The 14,021-nt window shown below is 41.8% G+C and overlaps 1 protein-coding gene across 3 annotated transcripts in view; it reads left to right on the top strand.

Moving 5' to 3' along the window:
• Positions 1-11,736, top strand: part of lrch4 (leucine-rich repeats and calponin homology (CH) domain containing 4) — a 50,117-nt gene extending 38,381 nt beyond the window's left edge. For 2 of the 3 annotated variants that reach the window (XM_041964520.1, XM_041964522.1), the window contains one exon: positions 353-11,608. In XM_041964520.1, the coding sequence (XP_041820454.1) occupies positions 353-589 (237 nt within the window). In that variant the 3' untranslated portion in view covers positions 590-11,608. Of the gene's footprint in view, positions 1-352 lie in introns of all 3 variants that reach the window. The other variant, XM_041964521.1, reaches the window with a different exon arrangement.
• Positions 11,737-14,021: the final 2,285 nt, after the last annotated feature.

Genomic DNA, 14,021 nt, shown 5'->3' with positions numbered 1-14,021 from the left:
TATGTCCGAATGTAACGTCGCTGTTTGGTAACAGCACCCCAATAACACAATGTTAGAAAAGCAGTTTGTTGAATTTTCCATGTGCTTTAAGCTCAGTCGTGTTGCTACATTATTGCTGTCAGGGTTGGACTGATGAGGTCTTTGCCTATATTATGTCCTAAATTGATTCACATTTTCAATCAAGTGCCAACATTTGGCGCATTTATCAGTCTAACCCTAACTCTGCTTTGTGTAATTCTACTCTCTGTTTTTTTCCTTCTCTTGTCTCCTAGTTTTAACAATGCAACTACTTGTATTTTCCTCCTGTGTGCGTGTGTGTGTGTGTGTGTCTGCGCGCGCGCGTCCTGTCCAGGCGGACTTGTGTGTGTGCTCTGATGTGCTTCTGTATAAGCCACCCGCTGTGCTGCGCTGTGTGATGGCCCTGCTGGCCGTGGAGGAGGGGGGGACGGCGGAGGACCAGTCCGCCCGCCACTCCTCACCTTCGTCGTCATCGTTCTCCTCCTCCTCGCTGCTGTCCACAGATTTCCTGCTCTTCTACTGTGCGGCCATGGCGCTGCTCTACGTCCTCTACTGCTACCTGCTCACCTAGAGGAGCAACACAACACAGTGCTGACACACTCACATGACTGTTGACCTGCTCACAAACGTACTGAACACACACTCACTTTGTCGAGTTTAAGGCCAGCATACACAGCTGCTGCCACAGTTGTCATCTCAGACAATACTCTGCAGTGTCTGTGTGTGTGTGTGTGTGTGTGTGTGTGTGTGTGTGTGTGCTATTCAGTATGCATACCCTCCACGGCTGTAAACAGATGTCATGAGACCCTAAAAGTGTGTGTTGAGTCTCCACAGCTGCACTGGTTGGACGTTAGAGCCATAAAGAGCATACGGCAGAGCACCTTTAAGAAACAAACAGAATACACTACAGCGCACTGAAGTGACAGCTCTTCATGTAGACACTTAGACGAATAGAAAGCACTACACTGTATGAGAGCAGATAAACATAGAAATGCCTTATCCTCGTTTACCCTCCGCTCTAGAATGCACAGCACATTTGGAGGAGATGGGAGTTTTCCGTCTCAGGCAGAGCTTCTCCACAGGCAGAAACACTCTCACTGGTTGAGACATGAATGGGCGGAGCAAAGGAACCTCAGTTGAATCCCAGCGACCTTGTATTCGTGCACTTGTAGACAAACAGCTGCGACACAAGCTATATTTTCATGCACTTACCTGCGTACTCCGATTGCATATGATAGATTCACATTGCAGCCACTAGGGAGCAGATCAGGGCCCAGTCAGTCCTTCTACATATAGTGACACCTGCGGTCACTGTATTGATAATACTAAGAGCACGGCAGAAAAAACGGCATGCAGGAACAAGCTCTGTGAGTGTCCTCTCAAAACATTTCTCCAGTGTTGCTGTTTGTTTATAGCCTGCTGCTGAGCTTAACCATCGAATTCTCTTAGTGTTCATTTATGGGGATGTGCACAACTAGCGCTCTAAATGCAGGATATGCAGGGTAGCCATCAAATGCTTATGGAAGCGTAGTTAAACTTATGAAAGCTGAATTTAATTGATTTTTGTTTTTGACCACTTTGGGGCCGTGCAACAAGCTGTAAACACAACATTTGACATATCACCTTATGAACAGCATTAGCATTCATTTGGAGGTGTGTTTCTGGCCACCTGATAATTGTACATGGAATATTCACTCCTCCTTTTATCTCTGTGCAAACTGTGATGGATGTTCACAACAAACAGACTAGCTTCTATCACATTAGCACGTACTGTATGTTCTTCGGTGTTAAGTATGGAATTTGGAAGCAGCGATAAATCTCAGGAGTTTTTTTTGTGCTTATTTCTCAGCGTCACTCAGCCAGAAACACTGTGGTTCTTTCGCTCTGCTTATCAAGTTTTATTCTTGAGAGTATTTCTGCGTTCAGAGCAGCTCTACCTCTGAGAAATATTCAAACTCCAATCTGCCTGTTTGTAGGCGGACTACTCATCCTGAGAGAGAAGCTGTTCAAGAAACCCAAGACTGAACTGTGAATGTGATTTTTAGCCTTGAGACAGATGCAAGTTAGTTAAGTGTGGAACCTGGATGTTAAGTGATGTGATTTCTGACACTACAATGTGACAGTGAGTCTAATGATACAGTGCCTCTTACTGAACATTGACTAAGACCACTGGCAGAGACTGCTTAGTTTTATGTCTGCTATGTTGAGCGCGAGCAGCAGGGGGCGATGTCGCTGCACCGATCCCCCTCCAGGACTCGTGTCCAAACCGACGGTACAAACCCCTCCAGGAGGTTGTGTGTGTGTGAAGTCTTTCGTTGTCGTTGTCACTGGGCCCTTTGACCAGCTGACTTCATGTTTGTATAAATGTAAACAGGTTATTAAATTATTACTTTTTTATTTATTTTGGATTTTGTTGTTCCGTTTTTGTTTCTGGGGTGAAAAAGAAAAGGCTTCTTAATTTCAATTTAGTTAAGCATGTGAGTTAATACTTTTAAAGGCTCATAAAGCTTTGTGAAGTCAACGAGTGTGCGTTAAATCACACACACACACACGCTGGTAAATTAGATGTAATCAATATTCAATTATTCAGAGTTAAAATAACATTGATTGTTTAAAAGTTTTCCCATCATTGGATTGGTAAATAATTGATCCCCCAGAGGCTGCACATTGAACAGAGCATCAAACGGCCTGCGCTGTTTCCACCACACGCTGTGTCTGGCTTATTGCTTGAGAAGGTCAATGTCTGCAGCTGAACACAGATTGGAATCTATAATGCTTATTTGACTGATGTGGGGTTTCAAAGCTAATTTTCAGGGTGAGATTTTTTTGGGGTCGTGCTGCTAAAGCTCTGGAAATTCTGTCGTTTAATGTTTTTTATCAAGGCCTCTGAAACAACATTTACGCCATAATGTGACACTAAAACCCTCTACTGGAAATCTAATGAACTTAAAGTAGGGAAGGTAGAAGTCAAAACGTGGGGGGGAAATTAAATTAAGAATGAACTTAAAATGTTGCGTTTAGGCTTTTTTTTCATTTACTGTGGTAAGAATATCAGAGGTGAGTAGTCGTGACTGATATTTTCCACATATCAACAAACTATGTGTTGGTCTTGGTTGAGCAGAACTGATTTTCTGAATATATGGACCCCCCAGATTGTTCAATATTAAATCAATAATTCTGAAAGAAATATTATTATGAAATGTTATTTTGTTATCCTGTCATTATCTTAATGGCGTTTCATCGGAGTTCATTTTTATTTTGAAGTGCAAAGCTGTTTCACCATGGCGTTATTCCTAATGACATTTATTCCTGACAGTTTATTTCATGATGCTTTTATAGTGTCGTGGCGTCGTCTCCGGTCAGCTACGTCTGCCTCTCTCTAGCAAACTCAAAGGCTGCTACTGAATGTAGCCACTTAGCTCCTGTTAGCTAGAGCAACAATGCCAGAGTGATTCTCCATCAACTATCCAGCTGCTGCAGCAAATGAACACTGTACACAGACACAATAACTTACTCTCCTTTTATTTAGCTTAGCATACTACACACGCTACCTATCAAGCAAGCTATCTAGCAATCTTAGCAGTGTTAGCTAGCTCCTGTTGGTTTAAGACTGTCTGAAACATCAACTCAAACACTGCTGGGGTACGCTAACTTTGAATTAGCCAGTTAGCTGCTGCTGTTAACACCAGTTTTTCACTTTGATGCCCAGTAATAATCCTAGCGGCTTAACCAAGATAGCTGGCTAGCCGGCTAGTTTGGTACCACGTGTAGCCTTGTTGAGCTTAAAAAAAAGCATCTCGACTCCAGTTGGTTGACTCAAAATTACTTTAGCATTGTTGTTGCTCTAGCTAACAAGAAGCTAACCGGCTAAGCGGCTAAGCGTGGGAGCAGCTGTTGAGCTTGATTGCTGAAGAGAGGCATGATTGGTTGAATAAAATGGGCCTTGAAATAAAAATGGAAAATAATATAATAACACAGAGACTTTTGAAATACATGTCAACAATGTGATAAAAATGAACTCAAGTAACACTGTTAATATAAACTTAAAAATTATGAAACAACATTTCATAGTAATTAGTTTGAATAGTTTATTATTGGTTCATGTATATGTTTTACACAATGTATTATTTATTTAACAATGAACCCTTTGGGGTCCCAAATTAAAAAAGCCATTCAGTTGAAATTGCAACAGAGCAATAACTTGATTTTTTCAAGGTGTACAGCACACTGGTTATTTTAGTCCACTGTCCATTCCATGTCCACATCTCTGCTGTTGTCTAGAGGTCAGAATGTCCACTGTAAAAACCTCCCTTCCCGTGGCTGCCGTTTTTTATTAGCCCGCTGTTACGATGAAATTTATACGGTTTCAATTCAAATGTATATTTTATAAATGAAACTGGATAAGCAACATACAGTAATTCATTCACTGGCTTAGACCAAGCTATATTCTTAAATATGTTAGTGGAACAGAAATACTGTTGTATTTTATATTTATACGATACCCTTGTATTATTAAGAATCATTTTTGAGTTTATATAAATCTATATGTAAAGTTCTTTTCCTCCCGCTGTAAAGAAATTATTAAAAATGAACTTTGACCATGTGCTGTCTGTCTGCTTGCCTGCTGTCGTGCTTTTGCTTAATCAGCCAAGAACTTTGAAGTGATCAGGGTATCTGCAGCTGCAAAACAGTCACCAAAGGTTCACTTGCTACCTTTTTTGTGGTGCTTTCAAATGCATCTCATGGACTTCAGCAAATCTTTAGGATCCAATGTCTGTCCCAACTCCTTTGTGGGAGACCGTTCTTTCTGTGGGGAAGTTAAGTCAACATACATTTGCCAGGCTAACCACCAATTCTCATCATTTTCTCCTCCAAAACCTAAAAATATAGTTTGAAAACATGAATGTTACCTTGATGTAGCTTGAAACTAGATTTTTTTTTTAATTAAACTAGAATCTGCTCATTACTGCCCCCTGTAGACAGCATTACATTTCTATTTTTTTAATGTTAGGAAATTATTGTTGCAGGACCAAATGGAGTCTTTTTCAGGTACAAATGAATCCAATTTGCACAATTCTACATGACAAAGTAAAACATAACCTAACAGAGACGCTAGTCATTGCTAAAAGAAAGCATCTGGTGAAGAAACGGGACTTTAAAAATGGCTCTTCATCAGCTACAGAGGAATCAGAAATAACTCTCACGACAGTTGGTGAGACCACAGTTGTAGTGGGAGTGGGGTTGGATTGGCACGTGTGATTGGTTAACTTCCCCACAGTCCCGAATGAGTCTCGGTTAGGGGGGGGGTTCAGATCCACAGGGTGAGGACCCTTAAAAGTCTGAAGAAACAGACTAACATATTGATGAATTGGTCTTTTCAGGAGATTTTTTGACAACAAAAAACCCATCATCATAGCTTTAGCAACATCAGAGTCATTCTTTAAATACACGATGTTCAACAGTAGCTGGAGTTGGATAGGAAGGCAGAAAATCCTGCACATCCACTCTCAGATCAGATCAGGACATGGTGATTTTACCAGCTTGGTTCTTTCATGTTGGTTTTAAATTAGTTTTGGAGTCATTTTCACAACACATTCAAACCGATGAAGTGTGATAAAATTGTAAGCAGGCGCGCAGATATCCTGATGCTGTCCTGAATCCACTGTGCCCTGTGCTTTAACCTCTCCAAACGCTCCTGTGTGCTCTCCAAACAGCAGGTTTACCGTCATAAATTCCAGCTGGCCTGTGTGGGAGAAGGTGAGTGTATTGAGCCAAGGTCAGAGAAAAGGCCGAAATCAGCCCGTAGGTTTGTCATGCACCATTCACACGGAGGAGACTCGATAAACTGTGCTGTCGCCTTTCTGATTTTCCCTCACTGCATCACTTGCAGCCTGCAGCCCGTCTGCTGCTCACACACACACCACTGGAGCTGTGAGTGTGTATTGTCGAGCTCCCCATTGTCTGCATTTCATGTATTTAGTCAGACTGGTTCACTAGTTAAGTAATCACTACAGAGTCAGCAGCACTGATTATGCAGATTTAATCTTTCTCAGACGTTCTGGGAAATGTCAGTATTTGTGGGTGAGTGAGTTCCTCTGTGGGTCCTTTCAGGGGTCACTTAGGACAATCTAGGGGTCCCATCTGACTGTCTAAAGAGAAAAAACCCTGAGAATCATAGTCATGCAGGAATCCATCCACGTTCTTTTTAGGATTTGATGCAACAATTACCAGGATAAACATTTAATAGCATGCCGTGTTAGCTGATAATGGTAGAGCTCCTAATTTCTTGTCTAAAAGCCATCTAAATCTGAGATATGATGATGCATAATGAAAGTTATACAACATCACTATAAGCGTGACATTCATTAGGGGCCCAGAGTCAGAACTTTGCTGTTGCATTTCCACATCTCCTGCCCTCTGTGCTTTGTTGTGGAGGTGCATCTTTTCCTGGGGGTGGCTTTGAACAATAATCTACACCATATACAGTGTGAGACTTTCACATCATAGAACAGTGAGTCACCAGACAAGGATGCATTAAAAAACTACCAAAGATGATATCTGAGCAATGATCGTGTGATACAGCTAGGTGGTGACAGACACAGGAGCTGGCCTGGTGAATCAGAGGCTATTTAAACATGTACTGCTACAGGCCATACAGCACACTCGATCCAGACGCTATTATACAGCTACCGTTTTAGATTCACTTAACAGAAGTGCTGCCTGACTTCCACTGCTGGTGTCAGGGCTGGACACAGCTTCGAGCAGTGTCTTTCCCACGCTTGATTAGCCATGCTAGCAGTCTAGTGGCTCCAGGGACGGCGGTGTCAGTTGATCGCTTTGATGCTCCACCACTTTGGTACAGACTGAAATATCAGTCTATAGCAGCTATTGGATGGATTGTCATCACATTTTTATAGACGTTCTTGGCTTCCAGAGGATGGATTTTAATAACTTTTAATAATATTTTCAAAATGAAAACTTTCCTCTGTGTTCAGGCCTCTTGTTCACATGCAAACAGCGTTTTAGGTCACTAAAATGCAGAAATGCCTTCTAAAGTGCAGATTGTGTGTGGCAAAGTGCAAAGATTTCAAGCCAGCATCAGGACAGTCATAGCTACTGTGGTTAAATGTTGATCTGAAAAGATCAGTTTTTAGTTTTATTTTAAAATTATTCCACGAGCTGCTTCCCTGATATCTGTAGGTGATGTGTTTCAGAGCTTTGTGGGGAAAACAAGGGAATTTGCATTGTAGCTCAGTCCTAGTCCATTAAGGGCTTTGTATACAAGGAGGTGGACCTTAAAATCAATTGTGAATGTCACAGGAAGCCAGTGCAGAGCAGCTGAAACTGGACTGATGTGCTCTCTGCTTTTGGTTCTGGTTCACAGTCGAGCTGCAGAGTTTTGAATGAGATGAAGTCTCTCAGTGGTTTTTGTCAGGAGGCCAGTAAATAATGTGTCACAGTAATTGAGTCGGCTTGAAATAAAGGCATGAATCAGTTTTTCTTATCTTTTTGATTTATAAATGGTTGTCAGTTTTTTAAGGTGGAAAGATTTCCGTCACCTTGTTGATGTGGTACTTGAATCTTAAATCTGAGTCTAGGATAATACCAAGACTCGTAACCTCAGATTGAATCCAGGGAGTTAATTTCCCAGATTATTAAACAGCATTTCTTTTTGTCTTAGGGCTGACTAGGAGGACTTTGGTTTCATCCTCATTTAACCTCAAGGAATGATTGCTCATCTATTTAGTTATTAACAAAAGATAGTAATGGAGTCTATAGCTGCAGCATCATGTGGTTCAGCACAGATGTACAGTTGTGTGTCATCACGATCTCCAAGGCCGATGTAAAACCTTCTCCCTTAACACACAGTCAGAAAGACTAACCAACTGTTCGGGGCGATTGATTAAGATATCATGGTCAATCGTATCAAACGCTGCACTTAGATCTAAGAGAAGAGCTGAGACCTTGTTTTCATTAGAGTTTAGTCACTGAGGTCGCTGATTATTTTAGTCAGTTTCAGTGCTGTGGTCTCTTCTAAAGCCTGACTGAAATTCCTCCACAGTGTTATTTTCTTGAAAAAAAAAAAGTAAATTTGCACTGAAACTCTTTTCCAGCGTCTTACTGATGAATGAAAGGTTGGATATTGGTCTATACTTGATGAGTGCATTATTACCTAGACTTGGTTTCTTCAGTCTTGGTTTTATAGCAGCTGTTTTGAAGGCATCTGGGAAGACGCCTCATTGTAGAGATGTATTTACAATCTGCAGGACATGACTTGAAACACTGTCAAACACCAGCTTTGAAAATGCTGTAGGTACAGAGTCAACACATGAGGTGGAGGAGTTAGACTCAGTGACGGTCTTGCAGAGCTCAGTTCATGTAATACAGGTGAATTTTCCCACGGTTACATCTTTTTTTTTGCTGAGGTCATCAGGGTTTACATCAGCAGCAATGTCGGCTCTGAATGAGGTTATATTATTATTGAGGAACAATTTCAAAGTTATTGCGTGCTTGTTTAATATGAATGTTCTGAGCAATCAGGTCAGATGACAAAGTCATCCCTGGGGCAGTCTCCCACTTAGCTTCCTACAGCCCGAGGTACTTAATTTAATCAGTTATTAAGCACAGTAGACAAAATATGACTTGTGATCAACACCAACTAAATAAGCAGTTAAACGGTGTCAAGTGCAGCGCTAGAAGTAGTTAGTTAGTCTTGCAAGTGTTTCTGGAAGAACTAGGAGTGCACCTGCTCCAGAAGTGTGTGGGTTGATACTGTATATTCAGAAATGTGAAGAAGGACACTGGTTGACAAGAACTCAAGGAGGGGCCTCATAAGAAACCTATGGAGTGAAAGAAATACTGAGAAATACAGAGGGCAGACAGGAGCCATGGCGATAAGCTCTACTGATAACTGATGCCACATTTTGGCAATGCATAGGTGCATATTACAAAGTTGTGTCCTACGCTGCCCAAAATGCTTGCAGCATCATTCATCCTTTGTCTCTCGCTCTCCCCCTGCAGTGGAACACTATTCAGTTAGACATGACAGGAATGAGAGAGTTTTATCAGCCCATATTTGTGCCACATTTTCTTTTATTGTACAAGGAAACAGCATCTTCTGGAGCGGTGCTGTCAGGCTGGGCCAATATTTGGTGGATAATTTAGCTCTGTCTTTAAAGCCGAGTCTCGCAGCCTTCTCAGCCGCCACAGTTCCTGCTGTTAACATCAGCGGTGTGAGGTGTTGTGTGAAATGAAGTGTGTGGAGGAGGGATGGCTGCAGCGGGGACACTGAGGCTGAGGGCGTGGGCATGGTTTGTTCAGGACCTCTGACAGCTGAGAGCAGCAGGACTGAAGTGATTCACAGAGCCAGAGAACAGGACAGCAGTCATCTGTTCCAGATGTACACTGAGGTAGTTTATTCTTATCGCCTAAAGCTCATGTGGTGGAGTGTGGGAGTGGCTGAGAACTGTACAGAGTTCAGATGTTACACATCTGATGGTGGAAACTTTTTACATTTGATAGCTATTTGTGCATCAGTTGTAAAATCATGTTCCATGAAAAGAAAAGTGTATCTGTGTTGTATTTTCTGTGGTTTCAGTAACTATACTTCAGGCATACACTGAAAGCAACAGTGGTCAGATACATGTGTGTTTTACAAGTGTGAAGGTGATGAGTAAGCCATCATCATCATCACCATGTTGATACTGATGCTATCCAATACCTAGCCGACATTTAGACCTACTGAGTTCATGAATGCCGTCGTCTGGATAACTTCACTCGAAGTCGGATCAGAGATCCTTCTTTTCCATTAAACAGTCAAACATTTCTAAACATCTATTTTACAGCAGTGAATGAAGATGTGGTTGTTTTCATTTTAATGCGCCTGGCTGCTTGTTCCAAAGGAGAGTGGAAGTAAATCTTTTAATAGCTTTTCATTTCAGGCCTGGAGGCAATAAACACTCCAGCACTTGACAGGGTGTGTGGATGTTTCTGATTTCCACTGTATATGAGACTGAAATGACATGCTTTGCTACAGAATGTCACTGAGCATGTATTATAAATTTGTTAACTCTTTCACCGCCCGGTTGGCCTTTATATTCACACGTCAGTTTAGAGGCACAGGCGTCACATCCATTACATTTCACCGACAGCCTGTAACCTAAAGATTATATCTTACTTTATCAGCAAGCATACTCCCTAAAACAGTTCAAACCAAAGGGTGGTATGCCTTCACTTGATATCCAGATGATAACAGGCATAACAATTCAATTCAGTTTTATTTATATAGCGCCAAATCACAACCAAGGCTGCCTCAGGACACTTTCCATATAGAGCAGGTACAGACCAAAATCTTTATCTACAGAAACCCAACAATTCCCTCATGAGCGAGCACTTGGCGACAGTGGCGAGGAAAAACTATGAAGTGCATCTGGCAAAGTATTTGCCTATGTGATATTTATGTATGTGATGTATTAACATATTAATAGCAGATAGTATATGACCATAGTACGGCACTAATAAGCTAATAATAATGGTAGCATAGCTAATAACAGTAAAAGTTGCAGTGGATGTCCGGCAGGGCAGGAGCTGTAGCTGTAATCACAGGGGAGCAGGGCGCAACCATGACCCACAATCCAGGTGCATGATCCATGGGAACCTGCGTGACGAGAAAGCCTCCAGGGAAGAGATCGAGTTAGAGACGTGCATTGCTGAGACGTGAATGCATACAGATGGAGAGGTAAAGAGGAGCTCAGTGTATCATGGGATGTTCGCCTGCAGTCTAAGCCTACAGCAGCATAACTAGTCCGGTCCAAGGCAAGCCTGAGCCAGCCCTAAGTGTAAGATTTATGAAAGAGGATGACTCTTAAGAGTAAAGAGGGTGTCTGTCCCCTGGACCGAAATTGAAGGATGGTTCCACAGGAGCTTGATAGCTGAAGGCTCAGGCTCCAGTTCTACTTTTGGAGACTTTAGGAACCAGCAGTCTGGGAACACAGTGTTCTAGTGGGGTAATAGAGTGCTATGAGCTTTTTAAGATATGATGGTGCCTGATCATTTAGGGCTTTGTAGGGCTTTTCTTTTTAGAGTCAGATAAGGTTAACATCAGTCTCTATGTTGAAATACACACCTACCAACTAAGACTACCAACCAGGTAAAAGGGGCAAGTCAGAAGTAAAGTGCAGACAGGGCCTGCATTATTTCTTCTTGTGGGCTTGTCCTCTTCAAAGGCTTTTTATTATTTTGGTAAAAAAAAAAGATGTATCTTGTCAAATTACCACAAACTAACTGACAGACACAGAACCTGTGGCCAGGTAGTGTTATTCCAGCAAAGAAGTAGTGGTTGGTTTCTGGGTATTTGGGCACAAAACGAAGCTGCCATGTATAGGCTGATGTGTTAATAAAAACTTTGTGGCACCAGGGTACTCACTGTTTTCTTTCTCCCTTCCCAGGATTCATTGTGTTCCCCCCAACTTATTATGGAGGACGAGGGGTTGAGTCGGCTGGCCCAGACCGTCCAGGTGTTGGTCGACCTGGCTGATGGCTCCCAGCGCGGCCTGAAACAGGAAACGTCGGGGACGGCTGGCTCAGCACAATGCTAGCACAGCACCTGTAAAGATTTAACCGTGTCACATCGAAGAGATTCATCTCAGGGCCAGCGTTTGTTTTTAACATGTTTCGTATTTGACCTTTGACATTGATAAAATGACTTGTGTAAATGTCTTAATGTGTCTTTTTTCACGCCTCATACAGATTCAATCACATAAGTTAAAGGAATAGGTTGACAAACATATATATATATAGCTGTTTCTCCATGCCAAAGTAAGCTACCGCCTGCCGTCTCCAGCTCCACACTTAAAGTTGAACTCCACTCCCTTGCCACATCAGCATGTTTCCAGGTGTTGGGGAGCCCTATTGCACGTGTGAAACTATTTGCATAACATCTGTACTGTCTCCAGAGGGAGCTGTGTGAAGTCTGACAGTTGTCCTGGTGAGCTCACCTCTGTAACCTAGCTGCTCGAGGATACATTAGGCTCTACTAGCACAACACACCCAAATCTACCAGACTGACAGATGCTGAGTTGCATTGTGGGCAATTTAGGCACTGGGTGTAGGCACAGCTCTGCGTAATTATGACATTACAAACATTAAAATAAGGTAGAAACATCATCAAAATGTGTAAAATTGTCTAGATACTACTTTTAATAGCATGTAGAATAGCTGAGGTTATCAGCAGCAGCGCACAAAAAGGCAAGTGAGAGACATGCGATCGTTTTGGACATGGTGGGGATTTTCAGATGCAGGTTTATTTCTGAAAAACCTGCAAGCGAGTCAACCTGTGTCTCGTTCAGAGCTGCCAAAGCGTGGCAAAATGTCTCAAACATACAGGCTGTGGAATTGAACATTTGCGTCGCCGCGCTGGTTCCAGTCACTTCTGCAGCAGTGGATGGATACAGCTGTGTCTGTCCTCTTTGGGCACTCATCACAACACCGACAGCAAAGGTTTAATTAACGTAGCAAAGTGTTCCAATCCGAGGTTTTCACCTCTGACTCATTGGTCTAACAGGAGTAAACAGTTCTGCTGCAAAGTGTTGCAGGCTATGAGGTAGGTTGTACCATACAAGCTGTAAAACATTTACATTTTCCTTAAATTTAATCTTATTCTTTAACATGCATGCTCTGAACCAGGAGACTGATGATGGAACTGGAACAAATATATCTTGAGTTTCTTTCCCATTTCAACATTTTATTGAGTTGAGCTAATCCTATCACCTTTCTCTAAAATGGCGAGTTCGCCCTCACTTACCTCTTGTGTCATCTTGCCATTGGGTTTTGATTTATTAGTCCAGGTTTTGACATACGTGTCTCTGAGACAGCTTTCCTACCTTATCAGACAAAGTGCTTTACAACTGGCCTCTCAGTGACCTCACTTCACACACACACACACACACACTGGTGATGAAGCTGCATGAAAGGTGCTGGCATGCCCATCGGCAGGGGCGTTTCCAGGATGTTGGCCTGGGGTGGCACCGGCCACTCCTCAAATCTGATTGGCCACCAAAAGTGCCACACCATTAACCTAAAGTATGATTGGCCATCTGCCCAGTGAGAGGTGGGGCCTCAGTCCGAACAAATATGTAAAATCCTTACTTTTGAGGGTAAAATTTCTTCTTGAGGACTTAAAGTATAAAGCTTCATATTTTATTTGCATGGTGCCACTCAGTTGTGTTGTGATTAGTACTTTCAATCTTTTAAATAAAATTTTTAAACACAGGAATGTAAGAAACTGTAATGTTGGTGATTAAAGTAGATATGAGAAATGGTAAATTATTGCTATTCTGAGGTGTGTGTGTGTGTGTGTGTGCCAGTCAAAAAGTCTGGCCAGGACACTGCCCATCAGGAGTTACAAGGTTCAGTGTCTTACCCAATGACAAGAACTGAACCAAAGCCTCCACATTAAACACACTGCCAAGGATTTTCATATCCAGAGCAAAGTGTTATCCTTAGTAACTGAGTAAGCTAAAATCTGAAAGAAGTCATCTTAAGAATGGCTCAAAAGCTTTGTAAAAATGAACCTTTGTGATTCTTCAGTGCCAACTGAAGTGAAAATAAGAACTACAAATATGTTTGCCAAGCATTTAATCAGCCAATGATGAGCCGCAAAAGGTTAGGCATTAGGGCTGCATTACATTAATCAACACAACTTCACAATTTTAATGGTTAATCATTCTGAATTGTATTTAACAGATTATACATATATGAGGGACAGTATTCGCCCATGATAATATCAGATATTCTTTTGCTATTTGATATATAATTCAGGTGAAAATTGCTAAACTTGAAAACATTTTCATTTCTGTTTTTTTTGGCATTCTGACAAACCTGCACCACACAAAGTCCTCGTGCTCTCTGACAGAGAACATTATTATAATCATTAATATGAAGAAACAGCCAGTTTATCCTCAACAAACACCTGACATGTCATTACCACTGGAGAGAGTAAAGCA

The sequence above is a fragment of the Chelmon rostratus genome, chromosome 23, assembly GCF_017976325.1.
Source record: "Chelmon rostratus isolate fCheRos1 chromosome 23, fCheRos1.pri, whole genome shotgun sequence".
Lineage (NCBI taxonomy): Eukaryota > Metazoa > Chordata > Actinopteri > Chaetodontiformes > Chaetodontidae > Chelmon > Chelmon rostratus.
The sequence above is the reverse complement of the archived record's forward strand: the minus strand, read 5'-3'. Positions and strand labels throughout refer to the sequence as shown.